This window comes from Netta rufina (assembly GCF_964035555.1).
Source record: "Netta rufina genome assembly, chromosome: 5".
NCBI lineage: Eukaryota > Metazoa > Chordata > Aves > Anseriformes > Anatidae > Netta > Netta rufina.
In genome coordinates this window covers 9,383,470-9,406,070 of record NC_140128.1, presented here as the reverse complement: position 1 = coordinate 9,406,070, position 22,601 = coordinate 9,383,470, and the positions used below count along the sequence as shown (strand labels likewise).

At 34.9% G+C, this 22,601-nt stretch overlaps 1 protein-coding gene across 2 annotated transcripts in view; it reads left to right on the top strand.

Moving 5' to 3' along the window:
- ANO3 (anoctamin 3) overlaps nt 1-14,366 on the top strand; it is a gene marked incomplete at its 5' end in the record, with an annotated part of 201,747 nt that extends 187,381 nt beyond the window's left edge. For both annotated transcript variants that reach the window (XM_084288567.1, XM_084288568.1), the window contains 13 exons: nt 372-454; nt 1,733-1,873; nt 2,230-2,394; nt 3,283-3,319; nt 5,311-5,422; nt 6,645-6,702; nt 7,695-7,792; nt 9,547-9,692; nt 9,836-9,988; nt 10,644-10,791; nt 12,251-12,331; nt 13,197-13,302; nt 14,080-14,366. In XM_084288567.1, coding sequence (XP_084144693.1) covers nt 372-454; nt 1,733-1,873; nt 2,230-2,394; nt 3,283-3,319; nt 5,311-5,422; nt 6,645-6,702; nt 7,695-7,792; nt 9,547-9,692; nt 9,836-9,988; nt 10,644-10,791; nt 12,251-12,331; nt 13,197-13,302; nt 14,080-14,262 — 1,511 coding nt within the window. In that variant the 3' untranslated portion in view covers nt 14,263-14,366. The remainder of the gene's footprint in view (nt 1-371; nt 455-1,732; nt 1,874-2,229; nt 2,395-3,282; nt 3,320-5,310; nt 5,423-6,644; nt 6,703-7,694; nt 7,793-9,546; nt 9,693-9,835; nt 9,989-10,643; nt 10,792-12,250; nt 12,332-13,196; nt 13,303-14,079) is intronic.
- Nucleotides 14,367-22,601: the final 8,235 nt, after the last annotated feature.

The window sequence follows — 22,601 nt, the reverse complement described above, 5'->3', positions numbered from 1 at the left end:
TTACGTATGCTTATGCTTGTTTCTTCAGAGAAATATAAACTGTACAGTATATTTTGAATAAAATTAAAAGCAAAATAACCTAAAAAGGGTGGTATATTGTCAAGTGTTTATCTCTCAAGTGCTTATACAGCAGAAAGCAAGAAAAAAAATATAAATTCTTAGATGAATATTGTTAAATAATTTTCCAATATTAACAATTATTATCTTGAAGAAGAAAACTTTCAGTTTTCTGATTCTATGGGAAACCAGCCAGAAAATGATTAAGGAAAGTTACCATGTTACATATCTTATGTATTGTTGATTTTCTTGAGATCTGCATGGCCTTTCTTTCTTTCTTTTTTCCATAATTAAAATGCAGTTCATTTCCACAGCTACAGTCTTTCTAGAGTTTTGGAAAAGAAGGAGAGCTGTGTTAACCTATGATTGGGACCTCATAGACTGGGAAGATGAAGAGGTAAGACAAAGCAGAAGTAAATCTGTAGATCTTGCAATGACCACTATTTAAGTGTAAATAACAACATACTGTATGCCAGTAATCTGAATTTGCCATTCAGATTGTATTTGCATTTATTACATGAGTTGTAGAATACACCAGTGTACTTGAGACTATACAAGAATAATTGTGTATTCTGAGACTAGTGTTACAAATACTAAATATTAAACATGTCTTTTGAAAAACTGAGCACAAATCTTTTGTTCGTTTGCTTAGCTTGCAAAGGTTTCTTGAACAATGATGATAAACCCAGCTGTAATAGCTATAATAATGAGGTGGATCCTAGAAAGAACAATTCAAAGTTTCAGCTTTGGCAAGCCCAACCATTGAGGCTCTAACTCTTGTGGAGTGATTGATGTCTGCAATGCACATCAGTATATTCTGGGAAAGAGGAAAGAATGTTTATGGTTTTCCTTTCTGGGACACAAGGTTGTGAAGAGGCACAATCTTGTAATGAATGGGGCTCTGGGTGAACAGACAGCTCAGTTTAGCCACACATCTGGGCAAGGATGCCACAGTGAAAGTAAACTAGACTCCTGAAAGTGAAATGCTGCACATACAGAGGACAGAAGCTATGACTGATGTCAGCACGGATCCTTACAAGATTCTGTGGTCTCTGGTACTGAAAGTTCCTAATCCTCTCTAGAAATAGAACCAGGACGAACAAAGGCACAGAGAGCGGATTTTAAATCCCTCTGAGAGGCATAACTTATTCATTTACATTCTGCTATCAGCATCAACACTGGTCAAATGATTCTATTTGCTTTATAAATCACTAGTGAGTATAGCTGTAATGTAATGTAACTGGTGATTCACATGCAGCATAAGTCAATAGAGACTGTGTCATGACTTAGTTTATGGCTTTCCACAGACTTGTTGATACAAGCTAGGGGCTTTTAATAAATGGTTTCATGTCACAAAAAGTACCATCATAACTGACATCGATTTATAGTTTTGTTATCAATTTCTGTAGAGAAACAAGTGTTTAAATACTATGAGCCATGATCCTTTTAATACTCTCACATAGTAGGGAAGGCTTGTAATGTTTCTTTCCTTCATTGGTCTCTGGCATGGTGTCTGAGCATTTTCAGAAGAGCAAATTGTTTGGATATTTGAGTTGGAACACTATAAAAAAAGAAATGGTATCAGTATAAATTTCTTATATCAAATACATGTCTGATTTTTGATGTTTTGATGACATAAATGGTTCAACAAGTGGAATCTCTCTTGTCCTTCCAGGAAGAACTGCGCCCCCAGTTTGAAGCTAAGTATTCCCAAGTGGAAAGAGTAAATCCAATCACAGGAAAACCTGAACCTTTTCAGCCTTTCCCTGATAAGCTCAGTCGACTGATGGTGTCTGTCTCAGGAATATTTTTCATGGTAATGTTTAATAATATTGGAATTATTGTAGTCTTTAATCTTATCTTGATGTGGATACTAATGAATGCATTCCTGAATATTAGTGGATATACGTAATACCAGGAAAACTGCTTCGCTCAATCTTACTGCTTGTTGAGGGATATCTTATTTTTAAGAGATGTAATATAGTTGCGTTGTAAAAGCACAGCAAAGAAATACTGGAATTCAGCAGCTTAGTATTTTGGTTCTCTCAAAGTCTGCTCACCAAAACAAATTAGAGTCTTTAAAACACTTGTTAATTTATTGAGTCAGTAGAAATTACTTCAGATACGTTTTTCTTTGTTCTAATTTTTCTATTCATAAACATGTATCTGTAGATTTCACTGGTCCTCACTGCAGTGTTTGCAGTTGTTGTGTATCGTCTGGTAGCCATGGAACAATTTGCTTCCTTCAAGTGGTATTTCATCAAGAAGTATTGGCAGTTTGCAACATCTGGCACTGGAGTCTGTATCAATTTTATGATCATCATGTCACTCAATGTTGTAAGTCCAATTCATTTAAAGGAGGTATTAATTTAAAAGCAATTTATACAAGGTTACTGAGTTTACTCTATATAAGAAGTATGCATATCCTTGTCTATTTATACAGCAGTGTTCAAACCTAGTATTTCAGGGATTTTTTGCTCTTCTAATATTGCGTGTGTCAGTGTTTTTCTCTACTGCCTACTTAATTTATCACTACACTTCTTTGCTTATGTCACCAAGTCATGCTCATACAGAGTACTTCTTTCTACATTTGCTTTTTTTTCTCACATCACCTTTTGCAAAAAGTCACTTCTCCATATGGATTTAAATTATTTTCTTGAAGTAAAATCTTCTTTTTTCTTTTTTTTCTTCATTGACTACTTCTGAATTCTCCCCTTTCTTACTCAAAATGCCTAGTCCTAGAAGGACTGTGATATATGATCTCGGTTTAAGCTTTTCCTGTTATGTAAACCACAGCTTTAATCATTGCTTATGGAAGCACGTTGTGCATTGATATAAACTCTTACTTCTTTAACCGCAAGAGCATGTATCATTTTTCTATTCCTGTGTAGGCACAAATATGTAAGACAGAATAATAGCACAGCAAACAATGGCTTTTCTTTCTGTTAAGGACACTGCATACTTAATGCAGTAAGAAAGCAATCTTCAAAATACAGCTGTCATATATTTACTTGTGTTGTTACATATGATAATTCTCTGTCATAGAAAGTTCATTCAAGTGAACAATCAGACCAAAATTATGGACAAAGCTAAGATGTACAACCTTCACTGTCCTGATAACTTGATGCCACAGGGCAACAAAACAGCTATGCTTTGATGTTTTTTTCATTCTGCATTTGACATCAGGATTCTCTGTACTTACGCTACCTCTTATTTCTGCTTTAGGTGTACGAGAAGGTTGCCTATCTTCTGACAGATTTAGGTATGTACATCTTTATTACTTTCTTACTAGCAGTGATATATATCTTCATACTTCGATAAAATAGTTTTTTTGAAAACTTCATCTATGCATACTAAAATACTGGCATTTCTGTTAGCATATTGGTAATATCAGAGAAATAAATGCCGTGATGACTTTGTTAAGGAAATGACACAAAAGAGAAAAAAAAAAAAACTTTGTGTTTTAAAGTGTAAAATGAAAAAATTGTTATAACAAAAATCAAAACATTTTCTTTGTTACAATACTAAAACAGATTTTTTTTTTAGCTCTACCCAAATGCTTTGTCATTTTTTTTAATTGGAATTTAACTATGGAAAAATTGTGTTAAGATAAAATTACATGGTTCAAGATAAAAATGTCATAAATTTTAAAGTAGCTCTAATTCTGTAACATTATAAATTTATGCTAACGCTTCTCTTTGTTCTTTATAAAGCTTTTAATGTATAGAAAACAAGAAATTCCAGACAGCATTTAAAATCTCCTACTATATGAATGTTATCTTTCAGTGTTTCTTCTCATGCTGTCTTTTTTATCCCATGTCCAAGTACACAGCTGATCTTGTTATATTTTAAAAGCAACCTTGCTGCTTAAATTTAATAGCTCCCTCTTCTGGTTAAAATATTGAAGAGCATATGTGAAACGACGCTTAAAAATTTGTGCATTACAGGTAACAGGCAGTTGAACAGATTAGAATGATTCAGTAAGTGTAGTCAATTTATTCAAGTTACTAAAACACTAAAGTACTTTTTTCAGATCATAATTTTTTCCCTCTTAACTAAAATTTTAAAATACATCGTTACATACCAAAGAATTGGAAAGAAAATAGTGATTCTATTTACATAGATGACCTCATTTTTCCCATAACACATTTTAAATAAAAACAGTTCATCTTGAACTAAGCGTGATGAAACAGGTTCCATCTGTGAAATAGGTAGATCTTCCTAAGGTGTTCTGCTTCCAAGAGCAGGAGAGAATCCTACCTTCTGAGGAACATCAGTGTCCGTATGGAGAGGCAGTATATGTAAATCTGTAGGATGTTTTATTTCAAAGCAGGCCACATTGTTAGAGGTAAACAATCACATAGTAGAAAATATAACTTAAAAATCAAGGCAGTTTGGATTTCTAAATCATATAAATATTTGGAAATTTTATTCTATGTACTATATTCCAAACTTGATGCATCAAAGAAATTTGAAATTTTTACACACACACACAAATAAAGTTAATTTAATCATTTGCATCTAATTCCTTACATTCTGCATTTGTTCTAATTTCTTTACATTCTGCAAACTGTAAAGAAAAACATCCAAGCCAGTGTAAACCTACACAGAATATTTGGAATCCTGATAAACATTTTTGCAGTTCTTTCCAAAAGCACAGAAGGAACTCCATTGTTTCTTCATTGTATTATAAATTGTTTTAAACTTCACAAGCATTATGATAGAGGAAGTGTCAAGGAAGAATTAGCGCTCTTATGCAGAAGTATTTAGAGGGTGAGATATTTGAGTGAGAAACCAACTGACCATTGGTTGTCTCTTTTCCATCTGCTTTCCCTGGCAGTCCCTGTCTATTGATCTGCTGATACCACATGCTTTTGTGTAACTGTGAAAAAACAAGATTCCTCTAGCCTTAAAATTAAACATGAATTCAGAACTTTAAACTGAACATTAAACTGAATTCAGAACTTTTCCATAGAAGTGGAAACCTCCTATGAGAGGTATCTTCGCTCTGAGCTATTCTGTACCACAGGACTTGTCTCTTCTGTTTCCACACAGAGCCATCCTAGCCTGAGCTGGGCATTTTGTGACCTGCAGCTGGAATACTTGGAAGGGGAAAAAAAGTTAAATGCGACCCAGTGGGGCCCTATGACTTGAAAGCATCACTTGTTTTGTTAGTGTTGATTGATCTGTGTGCACTTAGGCATTATTCAATTTAATTTTTGTTTATATGATATATACTGTGTCTTTCCATAGAGCACCCAAGAACAGAATCCGAATGGGAAAACAGCTTTGCCTTGAAAATGTTCCTCTTCCAGTTTGTCAACTTGAACAGTTCTATCTTTTACATTGCCTTTTTTCTGGGCAGGTAAATTGTCTTTGCTAGCTGCTTTTGAAGTAAAGTTCACACAAGTCTAATCCTTGGTCATTTTACAGGATTTAGGTTTGACACAGTTTCTGAGTGTAAATAATAGTACCAATTGTTTCTAACTGCATGCAAGAATAGGACTCTTGAAATCTCAGGAAACAAGGCAGTGAAAAGTCTACTTTTTAAATGAGGGTATGTAAATGTCTTTCCTACCAAAACAAGAAATCAGAACTTCTGAAAATACAGATGCTTCCTAAATGTGCATCTGTATTCAGCCCTGCACTAATAAACTTGATTCATTTTTTTTCTCCCTTATTCACTTTTGGTTACTTTTCCATTTCTATAAATACTAACTATAATCTGGCATGTATTTTACTCTATTAGGAGGTAAAAATTCTGAATCCATGTTCTGTATGTCTCTTCAGCTCAGAGCAGGAGTTATCATACAGTTCTAACCTCACCTTCACCTGAGTTGCTCTACCATCAGATTTGCCTGTCTGACAGAGCCTACAGATGATTTCTGAGTAGCTTCTATAATGTTTTATAATGTAATTTAAGTTCAAGATTGTTTGAAAGAAAAAAAAACTTGAGTAAAGATTGTTGGTAACACCTGATTGTTACATCCAGTAACAGTCATTTGTTACAAGCAATACATTTGTCATACAGTTTCTAAATTAATATGTGTCTCGCTGTGTATTGTGTCTTGTAGGACCAGACCTCTTATTTTTTCTTTCTCATCTGCAACTGTCATTGAGGTTATTAAGAAATTTGATTTAGTTCATTATGCAAAAATCTGTTAGATCTCTCAGAAGGGTTTAGTTATGATGTGGTTGGAAGTCATTTTATGCTTTTATGTCTGAGGGTGCAATCCAGTGCACATTTCACTCGGCCAAGCAGATCTCTGTGCTGTAGTAAATTCCTACATATTGCAATAGTTTATCTTCTTAAAAGCAGATTAGAGAGTTTGAGTATCTAACATCTAAAACCTCTGAAGCTAGGATTTTTGTTCCGGACATAATAAAAGCTTAGGATTGCTTGCAAAATGATGGTTCCTTTGCTTGTTTGCAATCTGAAACTACCATATCCCACAGATACTGGATTTAAGCCTATGTGATTTAATCTGTTTATATTTCATGAGTTTGCTCAGTGGACGTTGTGAAATAACTACTGATACAGAGCGTTCTTGGAATGTTCACTGAGAAGCAGAAATCTTATTTTCCAGATTTGCAGGCCGCCCAGGAAAGTACAACAAGCTTTTTAACAGATGGAGACTGGAAGAGGTAAGCAATCCTGTTTTGTGTTCCTGTGAAGTTTACGTGAGCAAAAAGGAAAAGCCTGTAGGACATGAACTATGTCCAGCTTGAAAGTATTATTATTCCGTTTAAGTGTGGTGAAGAGTGAACTCTTATTTATAGCAAAGGATAGGAAACAGGAGATGTGTTTTTCCTTCTGTGTTTTCCACTGTGCTGAGTGACTGCACGACACACTCAGTTCCTTCTGCCTCTCTCTTTGAAAATCAAATAGTGATATTCTCATACCTTCCTGGCACTTTGGCACTACTGAGTCCTAGGTGATTGAGGAATTTTTGGATAGAGGACATATACATAATGCCATTGGCTTTCCTTATCATCTCCTTAAGTTCTTACCAGTATGAAATGATTTAAAAGATGAAAACTATTATTTTCAAAATTTAGCTTGAAAGTATGTTAGAACTGCACCTTCCTTGGGAAGAGTAGCATGCTGAAGCTATCTCCCGATTCTGAAAAACACACTTCTGCAGAGCCACAAAGTAAATACTATAACTTCGTAGTCTGTGGGCTAAAAATATACTCTGTAATTGCCACACACATTAATATGTTACTTAATTTAGCATACACTGTTCTGGCAGTTGGTATGGTTAAGATACTGGTAGCAGAGATTCTGTTGCTAAGTCTCAGTTTGGATCTAGGCTATTACAAATAAAATACTACTTCATTCTTTTTAAATCAAAACATATGTTTTGGTCTAAATGATATGAACTATATTGTTTAACATATATCTAGCACACTTGCCCTTAGCCCAGGTAACGCACTTCAGTTCTCTGAAAAATAAAATATCTAAAGAGTGTTCCATTAAATTCTGTGTTAATACTTCTGTTATTAATACTTTTATTAATATTTTTGAGTATTTTTCTCCATACTTATTTCAGTATTTTCTATTCACCCTGTGAAAAAAATAAAAATTAACAGAATACTCTGACTTTAACTACTAATCTTTTTCTTTTTCATTTCAGTGTCATCCCAGTGGCTGCTTGATAGATCTGTGTCTGCAGATGGGAGTTATTATGGTTTTAAAACAAATGTGGAACAATTTCATGGAGCTAGGCTATCCGTAAGTTCTGTTGCTAATATTTGTTTTACAGATAATGGTTCCATATTAGTGCTGATTCAGCAACAGGGAAACATCTTTATATGAATGGAGGGTAAAATACCACCTTTAATTAAAACTTATCAGTCTTGACGAAGATCATGTGCAGGTGCATTGCTGATCTCTAGAAGTATACTTTCAGAAGGACGTAAAATTGAATACTTAAGCAGGTTCAGGTTTAAGTGTTTTGCTTTATCACTCAAAACATAACGTTAGTGTTGATTTTCAGCCATCCCCAAAGGGTGACAAGGAATTGTTACTAGTGTTTACATAGTTTTGTGTTCAGTACTGGCTCTGAGGCCTAAAAATACAGTTGTGAAATACATAACCGGGTCTACATTCTTTTGTTACATTCTGTAAGAAAAACTAGAGTAAAAATAGTAGACTTTTGCCAAAATAACTGTTTCAAGAACAACGCTTGCCTGGAGAATGTTTACAGTGTTTGCATCTCACCATCACATACTGTAAATTTACTCCCATGGGAAGCAGTTAAAAAAAATAATAAATAAAAATGTTTCTCTGGCTACACTAACTAGCTAAATTGTTTATTTTAAGTTCATTTCATTTGTCCTTATACAAACAGAGCTGTCGAACTACTGAAAAGAGTAATGGGCTAAGAGTTACAGTTCTTTTGAAACTGGAAAAACATATTTTCAGCAAAGGAAAAGGTTGCTCATCAAATATTAATTTAATCCAAGTCTCAACCTTGATAATGTCAGAAAAGGTTACACTTGCAATGTGCAGGCAGTCGCTACTGCATTGTTGTGAGATGTGCATTTCTGAAAAGAAGAAATCTACTTGAATTATCAGGCTTCCTGTCTTTTCAGCCCAGCAGTATCTTAACACTGTCGAGAATTTATTTTAGAACGTGCTTGTGTTCCTTTACGGAAAGCAGCGTTTTGTTTTGACAAAACCATTGTTTGCAACTGAGGTCATTCAGTAACAAGACAATCAAGAGTGAAGCATTAAATCAGTTTGAGCAGGAAAGAAATCATAATAAAAATACTTCAAAATTATTTCCCATATTTGGTCTTTTTTTTTTCTTCCAGTAATACCTAGAAACAAATAATAGCCTTTAAGTGGTACCTTTGTCAGTACTTTATAATATTTTCCTATGTATAATACTTCAATGTATAAGACCATTTAATAATTATAACTGCTTTGTGAAAGGACCTCTGCACAGCTTCATAAAATGTCTTTAGCAGCATCTTTTTGGATACCATGTCCTGCTTCAAAAGGAAAAATGTCCTGTAGAACATCTAGATTTATAGGTTTGTTCAAAAAAAAATAATAGGTATATACTACTGTTCAAAATACTCTAGTGCCAGCGTTCCTAATGAGCTCTAGTTACTTGGTTTGTCTTTTACAGTATTAATAATAAAGCATTTTTCTTTTAATGCTTTCAGTATATGTGATTTTTTCTTGTTCTTTTTTATTGGTACAGGTAAAAATCCTTAAAAAAAAAAAAAAAAAAAAAAAGGCAGGTTCTGTATTCTGAAAAGCTTGTTTGTACAATGCCTGACATGCTATGTTAAAGACAAAATTTAAATCATCATGAAAAGTTGAAAAGGTGTGAAAAATATTTGAAATTTATTTTACACAATATTGTAAATATTTCCAGAAAAAAATACTTAACACTTAGGTGCCATTCAAAACAATAGCAGCTAGTATTGCAAATTACTGAGCAAAAGCAGTCAATAATACTTCGTCTAATACAGTTTATTACAGAATTGGTGGTCACGACGCAAAATGAAGAGAAGAGGACAATCCATGGAGCATAAGATTTCTCTACCTCAGTGGGAGAAAGATTGGAATCTGCAGCCTATGAATCTCCATGGCTTAATGGATGAATACTTGGAGATGGGTGAGCAAATTTATGGAGATGTCAGGAGATTTTTTTTTGTTTTGTTTTTTAATGAGAAGGGGCTGGGCAAGTGGGAGGGGAATGTTTTACGTTAAAAGAACTTTTTGCACATCCAGTTTTTAACCACAAAAATGCTTATCTAGTTTTACAGTTTGGCTTCACCACTATCTTTGTTGCTGCCTTCCCACTGGCACCTCTCCTGGCATTGCTGAACAATATCATAGAAATAAGGTTAGATGCATATAAGTTTGTCACTCAGTGGAGAAGACCTATGCCTGCAAGAGCAACAGATATAGGTGAGAGAACCTAACTATCACTGTCTGGTACCATCTCTCTATGTTGTCATCTTTGTAACTTGCCCCTTGAACTGGCACATAACCTACAGATACCAAGGATAACTGTCCTGTTAAGCAAGAAAAACAAACTCAGCTGCTTAGCTAAAAGGACTTCTCAGATTTTCTTTCCTTTCCAATAAGGGATTGTAGCAGTTACACATAAAATTTTGAAAACAGGCCATTTGTTCAGATGCTTAAATGGTATTGCTTAAATGGCCCTTGTGTTAGGCTTCTGATTTGTGAAACTCCAGATCCAAGGTGCTCTCCAAAATCAATTGAATTTTAAAATGAAATACAAGAATTAAATTCAATTTTGTTTCAAAATAGAATTAAATAAAAATACAGAAGTGTCTTTCCAGAGTCTTGTACGTGGCCTTTATTACATTCACTGCTTAGCTATTTTTTCTCAATAGGGTGTGCCAGACTTGATTCGAGTGTAGCCTGTCATGGCAAGAATGTGAAGATGTGGCTTAATCTTGACTGTTTTTTTCTGACTCAATATTTCTTACTCAAGAAGCAAGGAAAAGTGTGTGACAAACAATATCACTAGTATGACTTTTTATGACTCAAAATCACTATTAAAAACTAATGGTTTTGTTACTTATCTTGTTTGTAGGTATCTGGTATGGGATTCTTGAAGGAATTGGAGTTCTGGCTGTCATCACTAATGCCTTCGTTATTGCCATTACTTCCGATTACATTCCACGTTTTGTCTATGCATACAAATACGGTCCCTGTACAGATCAAGGATACAGACAAGAAAAGTAATGAAGATTTTTTTATATATACATGCATATTTCAGTGGATGCACACTTCTGCTTCTGTCTTTCTGTGTTAACATATTTCATTAGTAATATTTCATCCTTTACATCTTTATGATTTTTTTCACGTGTTTGGTGCAAGTAACTTAGCCATTCTAGAGAGTTTGCTGACCAGCTCCACAGCTATATTGGCAGAAAATCCTTGCTTCTCTTCTAAATACATACTACAAAATTCAGTGTACATTGCCCACAGTTTTCAGGTACTTCCTAGATGAATTGTTCTTTTCTGCAATGGTTTTGGTCTGTGTTCTCCCACTAAGTTCCCACACACACATCTATGTTCCCAAACACCCTTGTATCCTAATGTTCTCTGTCTATTTCTCTTCAGAAATACTTACTGCCAAGGTCCAGAAAGATTGGCCTTGACATTCTTTAGAACAGTTCCTTATATCATGTTTCTTGACCTCAACCTTTCCTTTTTAGCACAACCAGGCTGGTTTCCTGAACTTCTCTCCAGACACTTACTAATGTCTCTGAGTTTGAAGGAGGTGTTCTTTGAATACAAACCAGTTATCTCAGGCCACTGTTTCATGATCACTGCAGCCAAGGCTGCCCTTAAGTTGCACATTTCCCACCAGCTTATCGTTGTTGGTGAGAATAAGATACAGCAGACCACCTCTCCTCATTGGCTTCTCTCTGTAATGAGGGCTACCTGTTTAATAGAGAACTGTGTAATCCTATTTACTCTTTTTCTTGTTGTGATTTGAAGTAGTACAGCAAACCTCAGGGAATATAACAAATACATTGTCTTTTTAAATGTTCTTTGCCTTTTAGGAGCCCCTTCTTTACATTACAGGATATATTTTCATTAGGACAGGATGGCTTAGGTGTCTGGCTTTCCAGGAACATGTAAAAATTACACTCCTGCAGTCATAATTCAGTGTACTTAAGTGATTGATGACATTAACACCAATAAATTGTTACCTCCAAATGTCTATTTGGTATATACACATTGTTCTCTTTACTGTTCTTCTTTGATTTGGTTCATAAAACCTGTCATTTTTTCAGTATATGTTGCATGACTAGTGGCAGATTATGCAAGGATATGAAATTATTCTCTTCTCTTCCTCTCTAGGCATCTTTGTAAATTCAATATTTTTAAGAGACAACAGTGAAGAATGCTGTTTCTAGCAAAATGGTTCATTTTATAGCTGCTAGTAGATAAGCAAAAAAATGAGAAGTACTCAAAACATTTTTAAAAATTGTGTTATCCCTGAAACAGAAGTTATTTGATTTCTCCCAAAAACACTTGGCCTCTTTACATAGAATTTTAGAATTGCTTTTTTCCTTATAAGCAAATAAAACAGTATGCTCACAGTATGTGAATACGCTTACATACAGAATTTACGTTATATAAACCACTTTATAAAGAAAATCCTGATGCTATGTCTTTTTCTTTCAGATGCTTAAAAGGATATGTCAACAGCAGCTTATCAGTATTTGATTTGAGTGAACTTGGAATGGGATACTCGGGATACTGCCGGTATATTTAGATTCTCCCTCTGCTGTAATGTAGACCTAGACATTATTATAGACATTAAATTGAAAGTCAGTGATTAAATTACTGGCAAAAGAGTTTAATTTTTGCCTGTAAAAGTATTGAAGTTCAAGTTTGTTCAACAGGGAAATCTCAGATGCAAAAGCTGTGTTGCAGGATGCAGTGCTAAGATGCTAGAAACCCATGTTCTATTCTTAGCTTTTCCAGGACTGCAGTAAGCCATGTGTTACAGGCCTCTACAAATTATTTCATTTGGGAGTTTCCCAAATGAAATAAGGCTAAAAATTCTTGTTTCATTTTGGTTCAGCACTCTGAGGTCTATTAATTAAAATATGCAAATAAAATCTTTGTTATGTCTGTAACCCAGCCCAATATGACAAACAGTTATGCAAGATGAATACAAGAAATTCAGCATAAAGATTAAATATGACAATGCATAATTGTACTACTTCATGTTTCTTATTTAGCTTTATAGTGAGAGGTAGCTTGGATTCACTAAGCCCTACAGTCATGCTATGTTTATACGAGACTTATCTTGAGAATCTCAACTGCTTATAAGAAAAGATGAGAAGCAATTTAGAGCCAATGCATTTGAACTTGATACTCCAAGGTGTCAGCTGTGTAACAACAAGAAAAAATGTTTGCTCTGGCTTTTTGGAACCAAACAGTACCATCTTATAAGCAGCTGTATTTAATACCTGTATTATAGACTACTACTCTTCATTGAATGAAGTATGCTTTCAGTTCAAGTTCTGTCATTTAGGCAGCTCTGGGACAAGCTTGAGAGCTCCTCATCACATTCTGGGTTTTGAGCACAGACTAGCTTAACAAGTTTTTGTTTGTCTTACAGGTATAGAGATTACAGAGCCCCACCATGGAGTTCAACTCCATATGAATTCACTTTGCAGTTCTGGCATGTCCTGGCAGCACGGCTGGCCTTCATTATAGTTTTTGAGGTTAGTTGTGGAAAGGAGCAATGCCTTTCTATCTCTTCGAAGTTCAGGTTGATTTTTTATAATAGTCCTGTAAAGGAAGTGTCATTATCATTAGTTGCTAGTTCATTATAGCTGAAAGAGGATAAAAAATCACTTGCCCCCAAACTGTTGTCAATCAGCTGCTTCAAAGTGAATTGACAGAGCATGTGCAGATTTTAGAGTCCCTCCAAAATCATATTTTCTTAAGTCATCTAATAAATAACGTTAGTTCCCAACAAAACCATTGATGTTTTATTGAAAAATCAGACATGCAACTTCTGTGTACATTAACCACATTTATTACAAGTTCAAGTGTGTGTCAGGAAAATTATGTGTGGCTGTACCCTGATATAAAACTAGAAATGTATACTAACTTTGAAGAAGGTACGATATACTGTCCGGGGAACTGCTTAATTACTTTGACTACAAGCTCTTAACAACGACTGCTTGTATGTAATGGTTGCTGTTGTTACTCTAAACAGCAGATCCTGCTGTCTCATATTAATTTCAATCACTAGTCATACCCTTAGTTTTACTTTTGTTAAGATTGCAGCATTTTCCCATTTCCGACAGACTATTTATACACACACACACGTGTGTGAATATATATTATCCAGAGAGAGATTAAAAAAAAAGAGTCACTTTTTAGTCACGAATCAAATCCCTCTTACAGATTTGCTACTGATTTTTAGGCCCTAAAATTTGGTTCTAGAAGTGAGTATGCATCTTTGAAGCAATTACTTTCTTTCTTCTTTTCAGCACCTTGTTTTTGGGATCAAGTCTTTCATTGCTTACCTGATTCCAGACATGCCCAAAGACTTGTGCGACCGAATGAGGAGAGAGAAATACTTAGTCCAGGAAATGATGTATGAGGCTGAACTAGAGCATTTGCAGAGAGAAAGAAAAAAGAATGGGAAACAATATCACCATGAATGGCCTTAGTCAATACCATGCTGCAACAAAAACGCTGTTTGGAAGTTGAAGAGTGCAGTTTCAAAATGAAGTCAGTCTGTCATCAGTGTATGAGATTGGCAATGTATATATGTTCCTGCTGAGCTGTACAGTTGCAGGCTTTGGTAGGAAGTGGAAAACAGTTGCTTCCAAAGAAGAAAATGAAGAGCCTTATCAGCAACCGGTCTGTGGGGAGCACCAAGTACTGGCACTCCAGAATGTGCAGATGGATTGAAAATTTGGATACTGATTTTTAAAAAGGCAATGAACATTCGTGCTGTTCATGAAGGTACTAACAGCGTAATACAAACAAAAAATTGCCTGTAAACTTATACAGTATGGGCATGACAAAAACAAGTTACATGATATCCACTACAGCTTCTGATTGCTCAGCTGCATCTGTAATGCCTCTGAAGAAAAAAAACAAGTGTTGCCTTTGTGGCCATAACTTGATATAAATGAGCTTTCAGGCTTACTGTTTTGTCAGGTTTGTCCTAGTCTCTTGTTGAGATTGTGGATGTGGTCCTACCCTAGAAAAGGGGTATATGGCTGCTTAATATATACTATGCAGTTTAAGATTTGCACATCAGTGTCATTAATTTATCCTTCTAGTCGAAAACCAAAAAATCTAAATTCAAAGAGAAAGCAGCACTAAGAGAACACATTGCATTGCCCACACTGCAGCTGTATTTGAAAATGACATGGCTGTGAGTTGTCTTTCCACTTTTATGTGCAGAAAGGCCACCTCCACACACATTCAGGATGAAAGACCTGTCATTTCCATGCTCTGATGTAGCATGCAGATGTCCAACTGTGTTACTGTTCTCTTTGGCCTGTCTGAGCAGTGATTCCATGACTTCACAGAATGCTAACTTGAAATATTCTAATACAGTGCAAATGACTTTGTTCTGAATATACAATTAACTATTTATAGTATGCAAGCTTATGCAGATATATATCAGACATACAGTATAACATTTTGACTTGCTTGTTCAGGGAAGGAGAAGCAGAGCACCTTATAACAATGCTCTTCTTATTGTAATAGTAAATGTTCCAGTAATGTGCACTTCTTTTATTGGGCTAAATAAGTCAAAGCATGGGAATTAGATGCAGGCAGATATGTATACAGATTGTATATAAAAGCACACACACACAGTGGTTACTTTTAGATTTTCTATTATTATTTGTATGCCTTCTTATAGTTTTGGGAGCCTTTTTGGATAAAATCACTCTAAAAAGTAGATGTTCATATATGAAGAATCAAATTTCATTTTTTATGTGCATACAGTATGGGGTAGTGTAGCTTATGGTCATAGTCACATTTTGGTGATGAAACTGTCTATTAACATTTCATAATTTGGGAATAGGTAAGCACTTAGTTTAAAAAATCAAAACAAGCGGGCAGTGTTCACTTGCAGAGAAGGGAGTGGGGAAACCAAGTTACAGTCATTCTGTTTATCTTCTACAATTTTAATGATCATTCTTTATACTGGATGAGAAAAAAAAAAAAGAGCCAACAAAAGCACATCAACTATAAAGGCTGCAAGTTTTAACATTATTTAGGGATAAAGCTGCAATGAAATCACTGCTGACAGATACGAGAAGACATGAAATTTTACTTGTTAAAATAGCATGTTGAGCCAAAAAGTGATTTCAATATTCACTTGCATATATTAGAACAATTACTTCTTTTTTTTGTATAATGCCATATAAAATTAATTTTAAGATAAAAGAGTCCATCAAAGTAGATGAGTAATATCTGCCAGTGGACCATACCTTAAGTTCTTTACTCATTTCACCACATTTATGAAATTCTGTGGTTAATTCCAGCTCTCTGTGACCAGACAAGGCAACTATAGGAGTATCTGCACTATTACACAAAGGAGGAAGGAGATTGAAAGGTATGATCTAATCAGATATATTAGCCATTAGATCTAAGATAATAGGCTGATGGAACTCAGCTTTCCATATTTTGGAAGGGCTGGGATTTTTCTTCATATTTTGGGTTGCACACTAAGTTCCTCAGGAGTCCTTATCAGAAATATCAGCCCTCTCCTCAGCGCTCATAGATTCTTACTATTTAAGTTAATTTATTCTCTCACTGTTTAATACTGTGGAATATCAAGCACCACTTGACAGCATTAACCAGGTGTCACAGGTCCCATTTTTGTGCCAGGTAGTGATAATACTTCAGTTCTTCAGAAGGTCACAGATGAGCTCTCTTTTTAATGTTTTCTCTAAAAACAAAGTGCCTTGGCTGGCCCAAGGTATAAAGATTTAGAATAAAATCTGGCAAAAATCAGAAATATTGATTATTTTATACTTTCTTGTTTCTGATGTCAATATTGCCACATGTGAAAATATACTTAGGCAAATTCCAACTGAATTTCCAAGTGCATATGAAAGAAAGACGTTTTGTATTTGAGTATGATTTTGGATTTAAATATATATATATTCTTAATGATTTTCAGCACTGGTGTACAGAAATATAACAAAGGCAAGTATGTAGATCTGACATAGTGCAGATTATGCACTGGAAAAGCACAAGAAATTTTGGAGAAACACTGTGTGTGTTCCTTTGTTTCTGAAGGACATGAACAATGTCTGAAGGTTTTGCCACTACTAGCCATTTGCTTAAGCTGAGAACTTTTTGCTAGACTTCATTTAGTATGCTGTTTGCATAGACTGCACGTTATTTTACTAAAGTATAAGGCACACACTGTCCTCAGGAATAATGTATTTTATGAATGGTGAATGATCTTTTCATATTCTAAGTATTGTCTTTCCAAAAAAAAATGACCAGTATGAATAGACTGTGCATGCAAGCTGCATTTGTGAAATCTGACAAAGCTTTAGAACTTCAATTTGTGCAAAAGTGCTTTAGATCATTGCTGATCTAATCTATGACAACTTTGCTCTATGCATGCGCCCTTACAGAGACTGCATGAGCAACTAGATATTTTTAAATACAAAGAATTAGTCCAAAATGTCTTAATAATTCCTAACCCAAATCAGTGTTTTGATTCAGACAAAATAAATTTTCATTTCAGAAATGGCAAAAAATCCACATACATTATACATGTTTCTATTTACTTCTCATTCTAAATTTGTGCCCAATGTGTGGGATCTGAATTTTGGTTAATAAAAAGGAAAAGAAAAAATGCGTGGAATTTGAATGCACACAAAGATTCTGTTTCACTGGCCTCCCTAATGAGAAGTTCCTTTTTAGGGCTCAGCGTCCCTCTCCATAGAGAGGGATGCACTCACTGCTCAGTATTTACAGCTGAGTGCCAGCAAGGTTGCCTGCAGTTTAAGCAAAGGCTCTCTGTTTGTTATGCTGTCATCAAATTTCCTTACCAAAAAGACAATGCAGTGATTGGGCATCCTGACAAAGTACTAATATTTGGAAACAAAGCAGACCACACAATGGCTTTTTTTTTTAAAAAAAATCTTTTCTTTCCAATCCACTTTATATTTAAGGATTTGTAGAGGAAATTTAGCTGAACTTTTAAGTTTATATTAATGATGACAAGGCTAAAATTTCCAGAGTGTGATGATGGACGATAAGTGGTTTGTGGGTTTGATTATTTTATGTTTTTTTTTAGAAGTACATATCTTCAGACCTACAAAACAGACACATCAGCTATGCCCTTTTCTGACAGCAACTAGTCTTGAATTATGTTCTGAGGATCTCATTTAAGCTCCATAGTGATCTAAAGAAAACTCAAAAGAAAAATGTCTGTTGGGTCTAGTTGGAAGTAAGTTAATAGGTACTTACCTTAATGCATCAATTCATTAATTTCCTGAGGTTTTCTTCATCAAAAGTTCTACAGGAGGAAAAACATCTTGGGAAACACAGCTTTAGGGTGAGTGTTAATAAGGGGAAAGGTAAAAATCAGTGATTTTTTTTTCTTACCTTATTAAGATGACCAGTCTAATATAAGTAGTACACATCTGCAGTTTCTTTCACAGCTGTTTCTGCTTCAAACTCCAAACGCAAGTGCTGCCAGAGAAAACTGATAGAGCTATGGAGTCTGGTGACACTACTTCTGAGGTCCCATGTGACTTCATGATGCTTATTAATCTTTGAGTTTGTACAGGGGCAAATTAGTATGTCCTTATTTAGAAGCTATTTAGAAGCATCACACAATTCTGATTGACTTAAAATGATCCTTGTCCATAAGAAGGAAAAAAATCGAGCTGTTCTCACATAGTTAACTTGAATGCATCACAAATTTTTATTGGAACTATTACAAACTAGATTTTTGTATACACTGAGCAATGGTTAAGTAAATTAAACTTGCTTTGTACAAACAGCCAAATGTGAAGGCAGTAAAGTTAATGGAAAATCAATCATAGTTTCTATTAAGTGTTGCATATTGGAGAAGAGACCCGAAAAGAAAGATTAGATAATTTTGGAAAAACAACAATCCATGTACTAGTGATCACTTAAAATCACAGTAGTACCTCCAGAAGCATTTAATTTTTTGTAATCCTCGTGAACCACTGCTAACATTGATTATTGGGGTTAAGATTGAACCAAACCCAAAAGCAACCTTTCGTAAATGTTTATTCAGTGTTACAGCTGACACTAGAATTCAGAGTTCGCCAGTTAGACTTCTGAGAAAGATGAAGTTATTTTGTTAGTTCTAATGTTTAGTTGGACTAAAACATATGTCGTAACATTTTCTCCAAGTGTTTAAGTGACTTGCAAACCTGAATTTCTGTGGCAGAAAATGTAGCAGCTTTAAAAGCTCTCTGTCTTGTTGGTACTCAACCTCCTGCCAAAAAAGCCCACCTCCTGTTAGGGTGACATGAAACCAACCAGCATTTTGAGGCTGGGGATGATCAGAGGAAGCAAAGGTCTCATGTTCGTCAGACCATGTTCATGAGGAGGCAATGGTCTCGTGACACAAAGTGCTGCTACATCTGTTCCGTCTGCCACTTTCCAAATCACTGCATTTTTCAGTCCTTCTGTCCCTCCCTGCACACACATGTACATCCTGAAGACCCTACACAATTCTGGCATTTTTTAAATGTGAATGAATAGATGTGTATGGACAGTTTTCTCTAATTTTGACCTTGTAACCACATTTAATAGAAATTTGTATTGGCATGATTTTGGCATAGTTGCGATAGCACAATGTTCCCACAGCAGCACAAATATATAACAGCACAACAAAGAACTCTAGAGAAATCACTTTGCTGTTCCATATTATGCAGGAACTTTTTTAATGCGGGACTGGGATTTTGTTTTATATGGTATATGGTTAATGGTATATTCCCTCCTCGCTGCACTGGAAATTATCTTTTGTCAGTTCTGTTGGCTTGTTCTAACTTCTTGCCATAACCTCTGTGATGTTAAATGTTCCCTGTAGTTTGCACTCTTACTGACATGAAATAGTCGTTCAGATGCTACTAGATAAGAAATTAGGATTAAACCCAACGCAGTCCAAAGCTAATGAGATTTTAAATAGTGAGAACATGATGGTTTTTCTGTTAACAATGAAAAAAATCAGATCACCTTTTTATTTTATGTTCTATTTAGATGATTGAGAATTTTGTACTGAAAAATTGATGAAACTGTTGACTCTAATTTTTACCTAGAGTAGTATCACTGAAATTTCAGTTGTTTGAAATAATCTCATGTAAAATCTAGCTACGTAACATAGTTCAGTCATTTATACTCTGATAGTCCTGGCTAACTTGCAATATCATGATCATAAAAGATTTCTTAAAATGTGTATATATTTGAAATTTATGTAATATTTAAATACAACTTGGTTTCTAAGTAAGAAATTAGAATATAACTTCAACTATTTTTTCTATTCATAAATCCAAACTTTGTAAGTAGTATTTAGAATAAGATTACCACCAAGTGTCTCAGAGAAAGTGACTTTTATGCACTACAAGCTAGAAGTTCCTCTGTCCTCTCAGCTTTCATTTTCTTTTGTGTTTAAGATTATTTCTACAAGCCGGTATGTACCCCAGAACTAAAAGAATTCACTAAGGAAAAAGCTGTTGTTCTGATTAACTATTGTAAGACACTTTTGGCATAAATTTGTCTTTGAGATGCTGTTTACTTTATCAAGGTTTACATGTACAAATGCAACTACTTACTGTATCATACACATTTGAATATTGCATTTTTCAGTAATAAACTTGGATATCTTTCAAGGAGACTGGGCTTCCTTATTATAAGTACTCAAAGTTATGAAAAAAATATACACTCTAATAGTGAGCATTCATATGCCTTCAAGTCATACATTGTAAGGAAATAATTTTAGGGTTAAACTTGACTCAGACACTTGTTAAACATTGAACAAATACTGTGGTTTCAGGGTACCTTTAGACTCGCTTTTCAAATTTTCAGTCACTTATGGTCTACTGCTTTCACTAATGACTAATAATTTCTTAAATTTAAGCTGCTGTTTGAATTGACATGTTTCTAGTTTCTTAATCTCTTTTTCTTTCCCACTCAGCTGCACAGGCTAGCTCTACTCTGGAAAGATCAATGGCTCAGGACATAAAGCAAGAGAGAAGATAAGACAGCTGTAATCAACAGTGAATATTTAATCAGAATGGTAATTTTTTCTGAATTCCAATTTAGCCTTAAATCTTAGTAGAAGACTGAGTATTGAACAACTGATTAACAATTTTAGCCATCAAATATCAGGCTACATGCTGAACTTAGCAATAACCTGTAGATTGTCTGACCCCTTTACAAATACAAAACACATTTGGGCTCAATGTGCAACTTTAGTTGAAACAAACCTAGTACAGAAATACAGCATTAAAGATAGATTCTTCAGCATATTTCTGCAAAGGCATTCTGAGAGAATGCAGTTCTCACTTTTTTTTGGCCATGAGATATAAAAGATATAGCAGTAGTGTTCACTAAGTTTTGATCTGTCTTGCTAACTGTATCAAGGATAGAAGCAGGAACAGAAAGCATGCCACGTGAGACAACAGGCTGCCAGCCAGATTCAGCTGTAAGCTTTTATGAGATTATAAAAGTGGTGTGAAAGGGAGTAACGCAAATATTGACTTAACTCTCAGTTTGTTGACCAAGTGTCTCCCACAAGCAAGACAGTGTCACTTAGAAACTGTTATTTTTGTCTTCTAATTGAGTATCCTGGGACTGTTCCCAGAGGTAGGGCATGAATACAGATGGGATGTAATTTGGAGGACCAGGTAGGACCATATCTTCATCATAAAGATGGTCCCTGATTGAACAAAAACAAGAACTGGCTTCTTCAGAGAAACATGAGCTAAGTATCAGCTGAGTCTGTAAGTGGCTGAGTTGACTTTAATATTTTCCATCTTTTTCATTTAATGGTGGATTAAAAAAAAAAAAATCATCCATAAGTTTATCCAGGTAAGAGGTAGTCTGCTGAGTTTGATTCACAACCTAGTGGACTAGGTACATTCTTGCAAGACATTCTACTGCAGAAATTATTTCACCTAATCATGTGCCTTTTTAATAAAAATTCAACATGGATTCATGGATTCTCAATGAGGAGACATAAAATGTGGGTTTATTTTCTTTATTGCATACAGTTAGTAAATGGATTCTGCAGCTTAAAAAAAAAAAAAGTACACAAACATTCAACCAAACAAAAAGCCTGAAGATAATCTTTTCAAGCTGAAAGGATGTCTTTCCAAGACTAATATGGATAAAGAACAATCCTGGATTTGAAGTAAAATCTGTTACCCTCTTCTATAGCTTTGAATAAGACATTATAAAGACATATTTGTTCCACAGAGGAAGCAAGCACGATTAACTCAGTCAACAAAAGACCAGTCTGGTCTATACAACGTTCCTGTGAGGAGGCTTTTTGTAATACCTAAGAATAGGCACATTCTCGCTCAGCTTAACCTCCATCCTTTCCCCTGAGCTCTCTCCATCAGCTGTGGAGAGAGCATGCCCTCCATCAGAGGGCAGTTCACAGTCTCACCTTAGTGAGAGACCCTAGAAGCTTATCTGAAGGCTTGCTTGTTTTATCACAAGTTCACCTTTGCACGTTTCCCTTCAATGACTAGTTACTGAACAGAGAATGTGGTATAGACGTATCGCAGCTACTTCCTAGTAGGAGTTTCCATGAAAAGATTCATGAAACATTTCTTCTGAAATAGCAGTGCTTCCAAAACCCTATTGTTTTATGATTTCCTAGTTCTGTCATGAAATTCATAAAAATCTGGCCTTTATTGCTATAGAGAGCAATTGTTCTCTCTTGGTCATCTAAAAGCTGGTAAATGCAATATAAAGAGCTCTTCATTTCTGAAGCTGGAGAAATAAAGTTTGATTAATGTCCCTTGTTCCTCCACTT